The 19,273-nt window shown below is 45.7% G+C and overlaps 1 protein-coding gene across 2 annotated transcripts in view; it reads right to left on the bottom strand.

The window, feature by feature from the left end:
* LOC127568104 (thrombospondin-2-like) overlaps window positions 1-18,499 on the bottom strand; it is an 88,055-nt gene extending 69,556 nt beyond the window's left edge. Inside the window, exons 1-4 of one of the 2 annotated variants that reach the window (XM_052011420.1) lie at window positions 18,330-18,499; window positions 17,992-18,069; window positions 17,338-17,891; window positions 17,056-17,134 (exon numbers count right to left, since the gene is read on the bottom strand). In XM_052011420.1, coding sequence (XP_051867380.1) covers window positions 17,056-17,134; window positions 17,338-17,891; window positions 17,992-18,064 — 706 coding nt within the window. In that variant the 5' untranslated portion in view covers window positions 18,065-18,069; window positions 18,330-18,499. The other variant, XM_052011421.1, reaches the window with a different exon arrangement.
* Window positions 18,500-19,273: the final 774 nt, after the last annotated feature.

Here is a 19,273-nt window from a genome sequence, read left to right as displayed (position 1 = left end):
ACCTTTACCTTTGATCTGATAATACCCCTGACTTCTTGTTAGCCACAGCCATCCAAACACTTCCCGTTGCATTTTTGTGCCTTATCCTGCATATACTGAATGCCCTCCTACATATACTGAAAGGCCTGGATAGAGAGGACGTGGAGAGGATGTTTCCATCAGTGGGAGAGTCCAGGATCTGAGGGCACAGCTTCAGAATAAAGGGATGTCCCTTTTGAACTGAGATGAGGAGGAATTTTTTCAGCCAGAGGGAGGTGAATCTGTGGAATTTGTTGCCACAGAGGGCTGTGGAGGCCAAGTCAATGGGTGATATTTAAAGCAGAGATTGATAGGTTCTTGATTGGTGTGGGGATTAAGGGTTCTGGGGAGACAGTGGGAGAATGGGGTTGAGAAAAAAAATCAGTCATGATTGAATGGCGGAACAGACTTGATGGGCTGAATGGCCTAATTCTGCTCCTATGTCTTATGGTGTAAATCATGTATATATTGTTATATACATAAGTTCTATCATATTATGATCACTCTTCCCTAAAGCCCCTTAACCATCAGATTATTAATTATCACCTTTCTCATTGCAAAAAACTAGCCCTTCCCTCATTGGTTCCACTATATACTGACAAAGAAAACTATTTCTGATACACTATTAATTCATCTCCTACACTATTACTGCTAATTTGGTTTGCCCAGTCCACATGTAGATTAGGACCCCCATGGTTATAATATTACCCCTGCCATATAATCTCTTTGGATTCTACTACCTTTTGTGGGCTTATTGACAACTCCCACCAATGTGTTCTGCCCTTGTTGTTTCTAAGCTTCACCCAAACTGATTCTACTTCTGAGTGAGGATCCTTTCTCCGTGCTGCTTTTACCTCAATCTTTATTATTGTACCTCCCCTTTTCCATTCTGCCCAAATTTTCTTCATTACATATCGTGCAGAAATTAATTCCCAGTCTTAGTCACATTCCAACCACATTTTTGCAATGAGATTGTATCCATATAGATTTGTGCCATTTATTCAACTACCTTGTAGCGTGCATTCAGACAGAGCCTGAAATGTTGGCATTTTACCATTGTACTCGGCTCTGGCTCCACCTGGAAGGTAATTCTTATGTTTTATGCATATTCCCTTCCTGACAAGACTCTGATTGTCATTATCCGTTTCACTCTCCTACACTCACATCTCATTTGTTCTCCCTAACTTTCTAAATTTTCTCCCACCAAACCCACTTACCCATCTCCGACTGAGTTTAAAGCTTTACCTACAGCCCTAGTTATATGATTCACTAGAATATTGGTCCCAGCCCAATATGAGTGAAGTCTATTCAATGAAAATGCTCGATTTTTCCCTGAAACTGGGAGAATTGATAATAATCCAATAATAAGAGGGTAGAGCTCCAAGTAACACACTCAGAGGAATTGATTATAATATACTCTGGGGAGAAATGATAATAACATGATGATATTGGGTGAGATTGCCAATATCACAATGATATTTATGGGAATTCAATATAACACAATGATATACCTGGTCACCTCACTATAGGAAGGATGTCGAGGCTTTAGAGAGGGTGCAGAGGAGGTTTACTAGGATGCTGCTTGGATTAGAGGGCATGTGTTATGAGGAGAGGCTGGACAAACTTGGGCTCTTTTCTCTGGAGTGGTGGAGGCTGATGGGTGATCTGTTGAAGGTGTATAAAATGATGAGGGGCATAGATAGGGTGGACAAGCAATATCTTTTTCCCATTATTGAGCGATCCAATACCAGAGGGCATGCATTTAAGGTGAGGGGGGTAGGTTCAGAACAGACGTGAGGGGTATGTTTTTTACTGAGAGAGTGGTGGATGCCTGGAATGCGTTGCCTGATAGGGTGGTGGAGGCAATCTCATTGGGGGCTTTTAAGAGGGACTTGGATGGGCACATGAATGAGAGGAAAATGGAGGGATATGGGCATTCTGTAGGTAGGAGAGAACAGCTATGTCAACACAACATTGTGGGCTGAAGAGCCTGTTCTGTGCTGTACTGTTCTATGTTCTATGATAACCTGCAGAACCAATAATAGCCCAATGACATTAGGTGGTAATAGCACACAAATATTGAAGAAAATTGGAGAAACAAGGTAATGTGACACTGTTGAATTGATAATAACACAATGACGCTGCTGGGAAATGATAATGACAGAATGATACAGCAGAATTTAGAATAACGCCATGATAGTCAGGGGACTAACAAGAACAAAATGACCCTGGTGGGTCTAGTACACAATGGTGCTGCGGAGAATCGGTAATAACGGATTGATAATTCATACCAGCACAATTATACTCTGGGAATTGACAATAACGCAATTCAGCTCTGGGGAACTGATATTAATACAATGAGAGTAGGGAAAATCCACAGAAACAGAACAATACTGGGAGATAATAACACCATGTTACTCCACCGAACGGATTATAATTCCCACAGAACTCAGGAAGTAATGGTAACAAAATGATACTGGGGAGACCATTGTAACACAACGGAGATGGGGAGTAACACAGTGATAGTGGGGCTAATTGATATTAACATAATGATACTGGGGGAAATGTCAATAATGCAGTGTTACTGAGGGTAACTCACACTAAAGTAATAATGCCAGGGGTAGTTGATTATAACATGTCTTAAGTTCCAACCCATGGCATCCACCTGACATTCACAGCTCAATATGCATGTTTTAATGTCTCACGTAACCTCCAACATTTAAAAACAGTTGAATTTGATTTAAATAATTCAAAAAATAAGTTATTATGAAAATGTGAAGTATAATGCATTTGACATATTAAACTACTGCTAATTAATTAATAAATAACAAATATGGAAAGAAATAAAAGAAATTACACAAAATATTTCATTAAACATACCATTTTAATTAAAGTCAGCAACACCATTCAAATGAGTGTGACTGTGTTCAGTGATCAGTGACAGAAAGCTGAGGACACAAAGTCTACCCAGCCCCTCAGCTCATTCAGTTAAGAAACAAGCTTAAACATAATGTCAAAACTGCCCATTTCCTACAAATGGATTGTGAATTATTGACAGAGAGAAATTATTCTGTTTTTTATTGGGCAATTATCTTCCCACCACCTCTCATCTTCACGGCGGCTGAGTTGATAAAGCCTGTAGAGTTGGTGGCCTGTATGCTGAGGTCACAGATCTCGGCAAGCCATGCATGGCGCTGGAAATTCCACCTTCTGAATCCCAGTTCCCTATTCTTCCTCCAAATGGTGTAATTTGCTAATTTCTAAATTAGTAACTCACCTCTTTTTGGAAAATTTCAGTTAATTTTACATTGAGTCATCGAGCATGGAAACAGGCCCTTTGGCCCAACTTGTCCACGCCAACCAAGTTGTCTACTTGAGCTAGTCCCATTTCTCTGCGTTTGGCCCATATCCCTCTAAATGTTCCCTATCCACGTACCTGTCTAAATATCTTTTGATTTCTGGACAGTGGGGTCACAAACCCTACAGTGAAAAAATACTTCCACAGCCTAAATTCAGTGGTGAATCAGGGACAGAGTGAGGGATCAGATAAGATAAGCTATCTTTATTAGTCACATGTACATCAAAACACACAGTGAAATGCATCTTTTGCGTAGAGTGTTCTGGGGACCAGGCTGCAAGTGTCTCCATGCTTCCAGCGCCAACATAGCATGCCCACAACTTCCTAACTCATACGTCTTTGGAATGTGGGAGGAAACTGGATCACCCGGAGGAAACCCACGCAGACATGGGGAGAACGTACAAACTCCTTACAGACAGCAGCCGGAATTGAACCCAGGTCACTGGCACTGTAATAGCGTTACGCTAACCGCTACACTACCATGCCTGCCAGTTAACTGAAGGTTCTCTACAATACAACCTGGTAATTATCAGTGTGATCTGCCCATTAACCTAATAATATTCTGGATATATGATAACAAATTAATGATACTCTAGGGAAAAGATTATATCACAATGACAGTGGGAAGAATTTGTAACAACATAAGGATACCCCAGGGAATTGTTAATGGCACAATAGATATCAGGCAATAGTAATGTAACACTAAAACTGCAGTGAATTATAACACCTCAAAGATATTCTTGGGTGATGATAATATCACAATAGTTTCCTGAAAGAATAAATTTACCACAACAGTATTCTGGGCAGTTGCAATAGGCTGTTTAGTGACACTGCAAGCTGCAAGTGTGTTAACACTCAAAGGATCAGACAATGCACGACTAACATTTTGAGATCAGATAACTCAGCAGTAACACTACGTCACTGACCACAATGTCTTGGGACAACACAACACCCAGAGGTATGGCAATTTTGCTGTAATGATATAATACTTCAGGAGAATATTTTCTCATTTTATTTAAGATTAAGTCATAAAGTAGTTTGCAAAGGACTTGTTTTGTTTATTGGTATTGGTATTGGTTTATTATTGTCACTTGTAACGAGGTACAGTGAAAAACTTGTCTTGCATACTGTTCGTGCAGATCAATTCATTACACAGTGCATTGAGGTAGCACAGGGTAAAAACAATAACAGAATACAGAGTAAAGTGTCACAGCTACAGGGAAGTGCATTGCAGGTAGACAATAAGGTGCAAGGTCAAACAAGGTTGATTGTGAAGTCAAGAGTCCATCTCATCGTATCAGGGAACCGTTCAATAGTCTTATCACCGCAGGATAGAAAATCCCTTACTCAGTTACAAATCATCCTATTTTCCACCCATCAAGAAAAAAAATCTTAAAGCCAACCCTCATTTGGAGCACTATTTGAGATTATTGGAGTATTCTGAATGTGCTCCAAGTTAAATAAAAACTTGCATGTAATAAAAGCTTGCATTGTATATAGCATTTCTCCCTACCCCAAGACATCCCAAAGAGAGCTGCTGAAACACAGTCACTATTGTAATAGAAAACACAACAGCCAATTGACATACGGCAAGATCTCATGAACAGCAAAGTGATTAAGACAGATAATCTGCTTCTCTTCTGATCTTAGTTGAGGAATAAAAATCATGCAGGACACCAAGGACAGCTCATCTGCTCTTTTCTGAAGGAGTCTCTTTTATATCCACCTCAGTGAGTTGACGGGACCTTGGTTTCATGACCCATGTAAAAGATAAGGGCACCTCCAACAAAGCAGTAATCAACCAGATTTGCACTGGAATTGTCAGTCTAGATCTCTTGACAGCAAGTCTCGTGAGTGAACTTCCTGAGCCAGTGTGGTGCTATTCCCAACACTTGGATAAGGGCTTTGAGTAGGGTATCTCTCTCAAATACTCCCACCCGTAGTCATTTCCACAAAAAACATTGTGGCTCACAAAGTTGCCTGATGCTCATGCTTAATTGGGAGAATACCTTGTCACAACTTTTAAGTAACTACTCAACTGAACAGCAGCAATGTAGAAAGTTACTTCAAACATCTAATTCAGGAAGCCACACTCCTGGAAGGAGGGCTCATTGAAATAGAGCATAAAACAAAGAACACTACAGCACGGTACAGGCCCTTCAACCCACAATGTTGTGCTGACATCTTATCCTGCTCTAATATCTATCTAACCCTTCCCTCACACATAGCCCTCCATTTTTCTATCATTCATGTGCCTACCTAAGAGTCTCTTACATGTCCCTAATGTATCTGCCCCCACAACCTCTGCCAGCAGTGTGTTCCACGCACCCACCAATCTCTGTGTCAATAACTTACCTCTGACATCCCCCTTATACCTTCCTCCAATCACCTTAAAATGATGCCTCCTTGTATTAGCCATTTTCGCCCTGGGAAAAAGTCTCTGACTGTCCACTTGATCTATGCCTCTTATCATCTTGTTACACCTCTATCAAGTCACCTCTCATCTTCCTTCTCTCCAAAGAGAAAAGCCCAAGCTCACTCAACCTATCCTTATAAGACATGCTCTCCAATCCAGACAGCATCCTAATAAATCTCCTGTGCACCCTCTCTAAAGCTTCCACATCCTTCCTATAATGAGGCGACCATAACTGAACACAACACTCCAAGTGTGGTCTAACCAGAGTTTTACAGAGCTGCAACATTACCTCATGGCTCTTGAACTCAATACCCTGATACTTGAAGCCAATACACCACATGCCTTCTTAAAAAACCTATCAACCTGCGCGGCAACATTAAGGGATCTATGGACGTGGACCCCAAGATCCCTCTGTTCCTCCACACTGCTAAGAGTCCTGCCATTAACCTTGTATTCTGCCTTCAAATTCAATCTTCCAAAGTGTACCATTTCACATTTTTCCGGGTTGAACTCCATCTGCCACTTCTCAGCCCAGCTCTGCATCCTATCAGTGTCCTGTTGTAATCTACAGCAACCTTCTACACTATCCACAACACCACCAACCTTCGTGTCATCAGCAAACTTACTAACCAACCCTTCCACATCCTCATCCATGTCATTTATAGAAATCACAAAGAGTAGGGGTCCCAGAACAGATCCCTGCGGAACACCAACCTCCAGGCAGTATACTGTCTATCTACAACCACCCTCTGTCTTCTATGGGCGAGCCAATTCTGAATCCACACAGCCAAGTTTCCATGGATCCCATGCCTCCTGACTTTCTGAGTGAGCCTTCCATGAGGAACCTTATCAAACACCTTACTAAAATCCATGTACACCACATCCACTGCTCTACCTTTATCAATGTGCTTTGTCACATCCTCAAAGAATTCAATCAGGCTCGTGCGGCACAATCTGTCCCTCACAAAGTCATGCTGACTGTCCCTAATCAGCCTATGCTTCTCCAAATGCCCATAAATCCTGTCTCTAAGAATCTTCTCCAGTAATTTGCCCACCACTGAAGTAAGACTCACTGGTCTGTAATTTCTTTCTTGAACAAAGGAACAACACTTGTCACCTTCCAATCATCTAGCACTTCTCCTGTGGCCAGTGAGGACACAAAGATCATTGCCAAAGGCGCAGCAATCTCTTCCCTTGCTTCCCATAATAACCTTGGATATATCCCATCCGGTCCCAGTGACTTATCCATCCTAATGCTTTTCCAGAGTTCCAGCACATTCTCTTTCCTCACGTTGACATGCCCGAGCGTATCAGCCTGTTGTACGCCATCCTCACAAACATCAAGGTATCTCTCACTGGTGAATACTGAAACAAAGTATTCATTAAGGGCCTTCTCTACCTCTTCTGACCACAGGCACATGTTTCCTCTTTTATCCCTGACCGGTCCTACCCTCACTCTAGTCATCCTCCTATTCCTCATATACGTGTAGAACACCTTGGGTTTTCCTTGGTCCTACTCACCAAGGCCTTCTCATGCCCCCTTCTAGCTCTCCTGTCCATTCTTAAGCTCCTTCCTGGCTACCTTGTAACTCTCCAGGGCCCTGTCCAATCCCTGCTTTCTAAACCCTAGGTAAGCTTCTTTCTTCCTCTTGACAAGATATTCTATGTCTCTTGTCAACCACGGTTCCTTCAGTCTACCACCATTACCTTGCCTCAATGGGACAAAGCTATCCAGAACCCCATGCAAGTACTTCCTAAACAATCTCCATATTTCCGCTGTGCAATTTTCGCAATTTACGCTCCCAAGTTCCTGCCAAAGAGCATCATAATTCCCCCTCCCCAATAAAATACTTTCCCATATCCTCTGCTCCTATCCCTCTCCAAGGCTATGGTAAAGGTCAAGGAGTTATGGTCACTATCTCTAAAAGGCTCTCCTACCGAGAGATCTGAAACCTGATCAGGCTCATTGCCTAGTACCAGGTCCAGTATGACCTCTCCTCTAGTCGGCCCGTCCACGTACTGTGTCAGGAATCCTTCCTGGACACTCCTAACAAACTCTGCCCCATCTATCCCCTTTACACTAAGGAGGTGCCAATCAATATTAGGGAAGTTGAAATCACCCATAACAACAACCCTGTTATTTTTGCACCTTTTTAAAATCTGCCTCCCATTCTGCTCCTCAGCGTCTCTGCTGCCATTGGGGTGTCTGTAGAATACTCCCAATGGAGTGATCGCTCCTTTCCTGTTTCTGACTTCTACCCACACTGACTCAGTGGACGATTCCTCCAGGACATCCTCCCTTTCTACAGCTGTGACACTGTCCCTGACCAGCAAAGCCACTCCCCCACCTCTTTTACCTTCATCCCTGTCTCTTTTGAAACATCCAAACCCCGGAACATCCAGCAGCCATGCCTGCCCCTGTGACAGCCAAGTCTCTGTAATGGCCACCACATCATAGTTTCACGTACTTACCCATGCTCTAAGTTCATCACCCTTGTTCCTGATGCTTCTCATGTTAGACACATTTCAGCCCATCCAACTGACTGCAATTCTGCCCTTTCAACTGCCTATCCTTCCTCACACTCTTTCTACACGATGCATCTACTTGTACAGTAAATGAACCAACCTCTGACCTATCACTGGGGTTCCCATCCCCCTGCCAAACTAGTTTAGACCCTCCCCAACAGTTCTAGCAAACCTGCCCACAAGAATGTTGGTCCCCCTCCAGTTCAGGTGTAACCCTTCCCTTTTGTACAGGTTATACCTTCCCCAGAAGAGATCCCAATGATCAACAAATCTGAAACCCTGCTCCCTGCACCAACTCCTCAGTCAAGCATTCATCTGCCAAATCAACCCAATTCTTACCCTCAGTGGTGCGTGGCACAGGCAGCAATCCAGAGATTACTACCCTTGAGGTCCTGCTTTTCAGCTTCTTACCTAACTCCCTATATTCCCTCTTCAGGATCTCATCTCTTTTCTTACCTATATCATTGGTACCAACATGTACCACGACCTCTGGCTGTTCACCCTCCCCCTTCAGGATGCTGTGGATCCAATCCGAGACGTCCCTGACCCTGGCACCCGAGAGGTAACATACCATCCGGGAGTCTCTTTCACGTCCACAGAATCTCCTGTCTGCCCCCCTAGCTATAAGAGTCCCCTATCACTACTGCCCTCCTCTTCTCTCCCCTTCCCTTCTGCGCCACACAACCAGGCTCAGTGCCAGAGGCCTGGTCACTATGGCTTTCCTCTGGTAGGTCATTCCCCCCAAACAGTATCCAAAGCGGTATAGCTGTTATTGAGGGGAATGGCCACTGGGGTACTCTGCACTACCAGCCTATTCCCCTTCCTTCTCCTGACAGTCGCCCAGCTACCTGCCCTCTGCAGCTTCGGAGTGACTGCTTCCCTGTAGCTCCTATCTATGAACTCCTTGTTCTCCTGTAGGAGCCAAAGGTCATCCAGCTGCAGCTCCAGTTCCCCAACACAGTCTGTAAGAAGCTGCAGCTGGATGCACCTCACGCAGATGTAGTTATCAGGGAGACTGGAGGTCTCCCAGAACTCCCACATCTCACAAGATGAACACACCACTGACCCTGGAGTCTAACTACTCTAGCCTGGCACTAGAAAGAAAGAAACAAACTTACCAGAGACTTACCTTAGCTTCTGCCTCCTCTCACCGAAGCCTCTTGAGCCAAAGCCTCAATCCCCCACTCTAACACTGGTCCACTCCAACAATGGCTGCTCCAAAATGGCCACTCTGCTTGACTCTACCTTCTTTTTATTGCATGCTATTAATTAGCCAGTCAACTATTCACAATTTGCAAATGTGCCTCTTTTAGACTCCTGCACACGCACAGAGACTCACCTCTTTCTAAAGCTCCCGCTACAAATCTCGCTCCAACTCCCGACTCTACAAGGTGAGACTCACAAGCACATCTTGCAGAATGAAGCATTACTCAGCCAAGCAGGCTCATATTATTACAGACCTATCTCTGACACACACCTGGCTGGTTAGGGTCCCTGAATTTTTCTCCCAAACTATCCTAAATTTATGGAATGGGTTCAGAGAGTGTGGATTGTAAGGAACTTTTCACCTTAGCATAGGGTTAACATAGGGGGTCAGATGTTTAGAGAAGATCTAGGGAAGAATGTTTTCTTCACCCAGAGGGTGGTTGGAATCTGCAATGGGTGGTGGAGGCAGAGAATCTCACTGCATTTATCTAGCTGACCATTTCAATCACCAGGGCATAGAAGGCAATGGAGCAAGTACCGGTAAATGGGATTGTATGCATGGGTGCTTACCATGGGAATGGTGGGTTGAAGGGCCTGTTTCTATGCTGTATGACTCTATGATTCTCCTTCGCATCGAGAAAGTTACAAAAATAACACTTGGAAGAAAGTGTCACGTGCATATGACTTTATGGTGGATGAGGCAGGTTAATAGATGGTGTCTAAATGAAGCACTTGACAAGATTCTCAACAAGAGATGACTAGAATAGACAAAAGCACAGGGAATTAATTGACGTGCACTTTGGGAAATGGGAGATATTTGATGGACAGGATGTCATTATTTTAAGTGACTCGCTCTCTGTCTCTCTCTTTCTCTCTCTCTCCATTGACTAATTTCATAACGATAACCTTTAAAGAAATACAGGTCATTTTCATCCTGTAGAGATGGAGAGAGTGCAGGAGAGTAGGAAGCAGAGAGAAGTGGGGGGCAGAGAAAAGAGGTAGGGAAGGAAAGAGGGTAGAGAGAGAGGGGAAGAGAGAGGAGATAGAGGGAGGGGGTAGAGGGAGGGGAGGAGAGAAAGAGGGAAGAGATTTATTTCTTTATTTATTAGTCACATGTACATCGAAACACACAGTGAAATGCATCTTTTGCACAGAGTATGCTGGGGGCAGCCCACAGGTGTCGCCACGCTTCTGGTGCCAACATAGCATGCCCACAACTTCCTAACCCGTACATCTTTGGGATGTGGGAGGAAACCGGAGCACCCGGAGGAAACCCACGCAGACACGGGGAGAATGTACAAACTCCTTACAGACAGCGGCCGGAATTGAACCCGGGTCGCTGGCACTGTAATAGCGTTACGTTAACCGCTATGCTACCGATACAGAGAGTGAGAGTGAGAGAGAGAGAGAGAGAGAGGGGCGGGGGGGGAGACGGAGGGAGAGGGACAGAGAGGCAGAGGGACACTGGAATGGCACCACTGTGAAAACTGCAAGCAGCCGTGGTCTCTTGCTGGCACGAATTCCATCAGAAGAACCTGTGAATCATTGTCTTAATCATCCACATTCCCCAAAGAACAGTTTATCTTCCACAGGGCACACGGTTCAAGTCCCAGTGTGCTATGTCCTGGGTACTACGGCAGACACACAAACTGAAAACAGACTACTGCTGACATCCACAGCACTGAGTAATGACTGGCAACAAATGGGGTCTGTTTCGATGCTTGTGTGCCTGATGGGATTCTGGCAATAACACTCAGGACCGTGATGGTTACAACCACTCTGCCTCCCAAAGTCATGCCCTCTGTCATGACAGGGCAGAACACTGGTACCAACAACACCCCTCCGAGTTGCAGAGCTTCCTGGAGACTTGTCACTAGTCCTTCATCACAGACCTTACAGCGTCCACAAGATCATGAGGGGCACAGACAGGGTGAATGCACAGAGTCTTCATCCCCGGTGAAGGGGAATCAAAAACCAGAAGGCATAGGCTTAGGGTGAAAGGAAAAAGATTTAAAAGGGACCTGAGGGGCAACTTCTTCACGCAGAGGGCGGTACGTATATGGAACAAACCGCCATAGGAAGTGGTAGCGGCAGATACAATAACAACATTTAAAAGACGTTGGACAGGTTGGAAAGGTTTAGAGGGATATGGGCCAAACGTGGGCAAATGGGACTAGCTTGGATGGGTATCTTGGCCGGCATGGTCTGAAGGGCCTGTTTCCATGCTGTATGATTCAATAATCGTTGGTTCTATAAACCTCAAATTCCTTCTCAATGGCACTTTGGGCCCAAATGAAAGGTGGACGGTGACGGTTCAGGAAAATGGCTCAACAACACCTTCTCAAAGGCCATTGCAGGTGGATGTTAGACACTGGCCGTACCAACGAAGGCCACAGCCTATGAATGATTCACCTTCCTGGCACATTCCAACAGTTTTAGCAACTGTTCATCATCGAAAATAGAGCGGAAACCGACAGACCACAGAGACCCCTTTGACCTTCAGGGGCTTCGCTGTGTTACTGATCTCAGGTAAGCTAGATCCTACCTGGTTAGGTGACACAGTGGCTCAGCAGCTGATGCCACAGCCTCACAGTTCCAGCACCCGAACTCAACCCTGACCTCGGGTGCTGCTTGTGTCGAGCATACACCTTCTCCGAATCCACGCAGGTACTCTGGTCTCCTCCCATATCCCAAAAACATGCTGGTAGGTTAACTGGACTTACCCACACTAGGAGGAAATCCATGCGGTCATGGGCAGAACGTGCAAACTCCACACAGACAGCACCGGAGGTCAGGATTGAACCTGGGTCTCTGGAGCTGCGAGGCAGTGGCTCTACTACTTATGCCACTGTGTTACCATCAGAAAGACAGCACCTCGGGAAATACAGCAGTAGTCAAGTCGCAGAAGATCCGAGACTCATTGAGATTGGCCCGTGCTGCTTTCCATCAACAGGGGACAGAATCACCACCGTCCCAACACAATACAGAACATAGAACAGTACAGCACTGGGACAGGCCCTTCGGCCCACAATGTCTGTGCTGACCATGATGTCAATCCCATCTGCCTGCACATGGTCCATATCCCTCCATTCCCTGTCTGTTCATGTGTCTGTCTAAATGCCTCTTAAACACCACTATCGTGTCCGCTTCCACCACCTCCCCTGGAATCGCATTCTAGACACCTACCACTCTCTGTGTAAAAAAAATCTTGCCCCTCACATCTCCTTTAAACTTTCCCCCTCTCACCTTAAAGCTATGCCTTCTAGTATTTGACATTTCTACCCTGGGATAAAGACTGACTATCTACCCTATCTATGCCTCTCATAATTGCATAAACTTAGAATGGGTTGCCCCTCAGCCTCTGATACTCCAGAGAAAACAATCCAAATTTTCCTTACAGCTACTACTCTCTGATCCAGGGAACATCCTGGCGAACCTCTTCTGCAGCTTCTCTAAAGCCTTCACATCCTTCCCGTAATGGGGCAACCAGAACTGCACACAGTTCTCGAAATGTGGCCTAACCAAAGTTTTATACAGCTACAACACGAAACCAAACTACAAATGTTGAAGGACAGAGTGAAAATAAACTGAAATAAAAATCACCAGCTCCCAAAGTGAGACAATTGTGGACCAGGATTCTAAGGCAAAGATCATGGACCAGAACTTCCTCAGAAGCTGTTCCCTCTCTGCAGTCAGGGCTACTCTGGAAACGTGATGGGATCTTTCATTCAGGCAGAGTTGTACAAAATAACACAAAGAGATCAAGAGAGAACTCTTGATGTACAGAGGGATCTTGGGATCCAAGTCCATCACCCCCTGACAGGGTCTGTACAGTTTGATAGGGTGGTGAAGAAGGTGTATTGCATGCCTGCCTTTATTGGTTGGGGCATTGAGTTCAAGAGTCAGGAAGTTATTACGTCAAGCAATCTCTGGATGGGAGTGTCCAGGACTCTGGATGGATTGCAGCCAGTGTTCTGAATGGAGTTGTCCCCAGTGCTCTGTATGAGGTGTGACCAATATTCTGGAGGGAGTATACCCAGCTCTTTGGATAGGGGTAGCCAGCTCTCTAGGTTGGCTATAGCCAGCACTCTGAATGGGCTGTAACTAGTGCTCTGGGTGGGTACAGTCAATGCTTTAGATCAGGCGTCGCCAGCACACTAGACAGAACTTGACCTGTGATTTGGGAAGAGTCTCACAGTGGGGTACAGCCAGTGCTCTGGATGAATTGTAGACTGTGCTTTGGATGAAGTGTCTTTTAAATCTTTTCCCTCTCACTTTAAACCTTTGCCTTCTTGTTTTGGACTACCCTACCCTGAGGAAAAGACCGTGACCATCCACCTTATCTATGCCCCTCATGGTTTTATAAACCTCTGCAGAATCACCCCTCAGCCTCCTACACTCCAGGGAAAAGAAGTCCCAGCCTATCCAGCCTGTCATTGTTACCCAAACCCTGCAGTCCTGGTAACATCCTCGTAAATCTTCTCTGCACCCTCTCCAGTTTAATGACGTCCTTCCTATAGCAGGGCAACCAGAACTGCATGCAGTACTCCAAATGCGGCCTTAACTACATCTTGTACAGCTGTAACAGGATGTCCCAACTCCTGTACTCAGCACTCCTCACTTCCTGCCATTTGGAAAACATTGATAAAGTATTGTCACTCCCCCACCCTGAACCAACTCTGTCTGCAATGGTTATTCAGATTGACGGGAGGGAACTGGTATCTCAGGCCACCATTCTTCTTGCTTTGCCATCCCCTGTCTGCTCCTTTACAGGAGGGTTTCTAACCTTCTCAATGATATCAGTTCAATTTGTCGTTGTGGAGAATGAGTGCCAGAAGGGAGGTTGTTCAAAGGATGTTGTGCACTTCATGTCATTCTAGAGATCCTTGAAACCACCTCTCAGTTGGCTTGTTCCCCTGGTAGACCCTTAAAATCCATCCATGAATGTCAGAGCATTTTATACTAGCTTAAGGAACAGGAGAACTTCCCATTTCCCAAGCCCTAGGACTCTGAACGTTTCTGTTCCTCCCATACGCCACGTGACATTTCAGTAGTTAGTATAAGTCTGCAACTATAACTCATCCACAAGAGTGTGAAAGACTGACCATTCTCAATGGTATTGGTTCACTATTGTCACATTTACCAAGATACAAAAACTTAGTTCTGTCAGCCATCCAGAAAGATCATTCCAAAACATCAGTACGTCCAGGTAGAACAAGGGAAAAGCAATAATAATGCAGAATATAGTGTTACAGTTACAGAGAAAGTGCAGTGCCGGTAGACAGTAAGGTGCAAGGGCCATGACAAGGTGGATTGTAAGGTCAAGAGTTAATGACAAGACCGCATGATAAATGATTAGAATTGGAATCATAGAATTGTTACAGCACAGAGGGTACCCATTTGGCCCCTCAACTCAATGCTGGTTGCTAGTATAGCAATCCCACCATAGCCATTCCCCAGACCTTGCCCTGTAGCTACCCAAATTATTCTCTCTCAAGTGCCTACCCAATGCCCCTTTGAAGGTGCTCGTTGGTCCTGTTTGCTCCATCCTCTACAGGCAAGAGCAGTTCAACCATCTTGGGAAAAAGCTTAGCTGCTTCGAAAGTGATGGAGTGATTTTGGGATCACAGGTAAAGAGCAGAGGAGTGGTGCAGATTGGTAGCTGATACAGGGACGATGGGCTGAGTGGCCTGTTGTGTATATCATCTAGGAGTACATGGACTTGAGTCCATATTGAAAGAAAGAAATCTCTGAAGGGGAACACGACTGGAGTTTCTGAAAGGATAATCACCCAGGCAAACCAACCGGACTTCAGTAAGATGAACGAGCTGTTCTTAAAATTAAGTCCATCCACTTGTGGAATAAAAACAAAAAATGCTGGAAACATTCAGCAGTAGTTCAAGGCTGTATTGGTGGAGAGAGAAACAGAGGCAACGACTCACATGGGAATAGACACGGAAAGGTTAACTCTTCCTCACCCTCTTCCCAGATGTTGCCTGCATCTTATTCCAGACTTACTGCTCTGCCCATGGAGTAGCCTGCCCCCTAGTGCACTGAATAATTAAACTAGCTTAAACAAAAACCACTGAAGCCCAAGTTTATCCAAGTAAAACCAGAGGTACTCAACAGGTTGAGCAGCATCTGTGAGGAGGCAGGCAGGTTCTGTAGAAAGTATGTGTGACTGAAACATTAGCTCTGAATCTACTCAGCCCACTGAGCAACTCGAACGTTTTCTGTTTTTATTCCAATAATTGTTCCAAGTTCTTGAGCCAGTGGAAAGACTGAGCTCCTCATGGTTTGTCAGACACAGACAAAATAAATCTGGGCTAGATCCTGATGCATGTGAGCTCAGTGAATCAAGTGCCAATTTATATCTCTTATCTTCACATCTCCAGGAACCTCCCCACCATTCATGACTTCAAATATTTCCCTGATGGATCCTCTGTCTTGGCCACTGTGGCATTGGAGGTTGTTTCTGAAGTTTCCTTGCAGCAATAACAGCTGCAGTTCTCCACAGCACAAGCTTTACATTCTGCTGATTGCTACTGTTCTGTAGACTGCCCTAATATTTTGACGTATCTTTCAAAACTTCTGACATAAACGATCCAGTTTTCCAGCCACATACTACTCCAATCAGTAGGGGTTTTATTTCTGAAGCAACCAGCAATCTGCCCAAGACAGGAATCTTAAACCAAAGTCTTCAGCATAAAGGTAACAACTCTGAAATCAATTCCAAGTCCTCTTACAACCAGAATCTCCTGTCAATGACATTCATGCTTTCCACCTGGACACCTCAGTTTCCTCCCTTTTGTCTCACAATGCTTCTCAAAATGACCCACCCAACCAAATTATCCAAATCCCCTTGTTCATTGAATTAGAGAAAATGTTTGCATTTCAGTGACACCATTCACAATGCCCAAAGCACTATACAGTCCATGAAGCACTTGTTGAAGTGGCTACTTCTGCATTGTTAAGGCACTCAGCAGCCAGTCCATGCACAGTGAGTAACAGCCGACAGCAATGTGATAATGGCCAAGCAAGCTGCTGTACTGTAAGTGGTGCTGGCTGACGGATTGATGCTGGCAAAGACCCCAGGAGAACTCCCCTGTACTTTTGACAACAGGGTCACCTGAGAACAGGCAGGGTTCCATCTCCACGTCTCACCCAAGCCTCCCACTCCTCAAAAGGTCTCCAGCATAGACCTTAATGCTCAAGTGTCTGGTACAGGATGTGAACCCACAACCATCTGACTCAAGACACAAGAGTGCAGCCCACTGAGCCAAGGCTGAGACTTATTGTTGCTATATGATAGGGGTGCTTAGCCTTGTGGGTGTGATCAAGCCAGGAAGCTCCACCCAATATGACAACAGCCTATGCAGCCTGTTAAGCCACATAGAAACCCTCACAGATACCTTAGAAAGAGGGGACCTTTCATTCTGGGATTATCCATTCTCCCTGGTGTATTTCAGAACAGATGCACAAAACACTTCAAAAGCCCTTTCACCCAACACAGCTGAGAGTTCCACCTTACCTGGCTGAAGGCAGCCTTTACTCTGGAGAACATCCGCCAGGGAAGATCCAAAAATAAACTGGACGTTCTGAAGGAAACCCTGTGCACAAGGCAACAACAACACCATTAGCTCCTTACAACCAGCACCGGGCAACCATTCACAAAATGTCAATAGAGGTAAGTACCCGGGATTATTGAAGAAGGGAGGCATTTATGACCTGTGGCGATTAGATTTACAAGATTGCTACCAATCTGATTGCTGGATGCTGGCCAATCACTAGGTGGTGACGTCCCAATACGTACCTTGAAGTTCTTGCCTGGAGTGAGTCCTTTGGCCACGTATAGCCGGCTGTTGGTTGAGGTCAGTTGTTCGTAGAAAGGGTCATCGAGGATGAAGCTATCAGCAAGCTCACAGCCCACATAGAGGTACGCGTTCTCTCCGTTCACGTGGATGGTGATGTTCTTCCACTGGGAATCAGCGATGTCCACATCCTGGAAGGAGACCAGATTCTGGGACTTCTCCACGGAGTACTGGAAATCCAGGGTGTTAGCGAGTCCATTGGAGATGATCTCCAGCTGGCGTTTGTAACCCGGGCCCTCGATGGACAGTAACGTCCCCTGGCTCTTCCTGTCTTGCCTTAGGCTGGCCACCAAGATGAAGCCCTCGTGGTACTGCATGAGCCTCACGATCTCCTGGAGCTTCTCGCTGGAAGCTGCTGGGATCTGGTCGAATCTGCTGAACCTGAAAGCCGGGGTGTTGCGGTCGGGACCTCGAAAGAGCTTCACTCCAACCGTGTGTCGATTCACATTGCTGATGGTGAACAGATCGAAGGTGACCTCCTCTTCGGGGACAACATCTAAGGGAGCACATCACACAGAGTCACCCATCAGCGGCCAACCCAAGCAGCCCGGCGGCTTAGATAAAGCGGGTACAGCAGTCCGGGGCTTGTTACTTACCGACAGACTGACCCCTGGCTCCCAACACCAGCATCAAAAGCAGGAGCCAACGCAACTCTTCGCTCGGCACCATCAGCCCTACAACAGAGCACAATAGCCTTGAATGAGCGCCGCAGACGCCTTCAAAACCCAACCCAAACTCTCCTCATTTACACTCTAGCCTTTGCAACTAAGTGAAGCAGATTCAGGGGACTTACCACTTTGCGATACAAAGACTGTGAACAATTTACCCAATAAAGGAAGGGAAATGTTTTAACTTAACATAGATAAATAGACATGAATAGGCTTTTCAAATATTGCAAGTTATTTCTTGTATTGCATTAAAAAAGGTCTCTCACCCGGTGTTTGAAGTCTGTGTTCGATGTAGCAAGTGATCTGTTGACGGGGGATGTGTGTGTGTGTATGTGTGTGTTGGGGAGGCTCGCTGGTTACTCTGTGTCTGTCTCTCTCCCTTCTCACTCACTGGGGCATGTCTGCCGCTGCGCTAACTAGCAGCCCAAGAGTAGCCAGGCTTCACAGCGCTCCGCTCCTTATATACCCTCCTGCGGGTGCTGTCAATCATCCGAGGGGAAGTGGTGCACACACACACATGCCTCCAGAGAAATTACATAATCCTCGCAGGCGCCTCGTCCGCAACCGTACAGCATCCCTTTGCAAACCCGGCTGCGGGTCCTGGCCAACACTCTGGGAACCAACACCCCCCCCCCCCCCCCCGGCCGGGTCACGGCTCCCTGCAATCCCGACCTCCCATTGCAGAAATCGGCAACCCCCACCTAGCCCCGCCGGGGGCCAGTCCACAGCTCTCGCGTGTGAAGGGGTAGGCAGGAACCTGACATCAATGTGACTATTGCAAATTAATAACAAAACGTTTAGGATTGCGCGGAATTCAGAGAGTTTTACCACGTGGAGAGAGAGGGTGTGTGTGAAGGATCAAAGGGGGGAATGAACCATTCACCCAACTAATGTAAACATTTAATGGATAGATTACACATAAAGGGCTAGATTAACGGGAGCACTGATCATCGCCGCGTTGATCCACATTGTAAGGGCTTCCAGTCTTATTTTGTGTAGGGTTACAGTTGGCAGTGGGTTATTTAGAAAAAGTGTTCTTTAAAGTGCGTTTTGAAAGTGCAGATCGGCAGCCGTGATTTATCGGAAGCATTGAGGCAGATTTGCGCTTCTGTGTTACATCCATCTGAGAGCAGCGCCTCACCCAGCCAGCGGAGATATGAACGGGGGGGGGGGGGGGGGGGGGTGAAATTCCGTCTGAACTTGTTGCGGA

This window comes from Pristis pectinata, chromosome 3 (assembly GCF_009764475.1).
Source record: "Pristis pectinata isolate sPriPec2 chromosome 3, sPriPec2.1.pri, whole genome shotgun sequence".
In the NCBI taxonomy this organism is placed as follows: Eukaryota; Metazoa; Chordata; class Chondrichthyes; order Rhinopristiformes; family Pristidae; genus Pristis; species Pristis pectinata.
The sequence above is the reverse complement of the archived record's forward strand: the minus strand, read 5'-3'. Positions and strand labels throughout refer to the sequence as shown.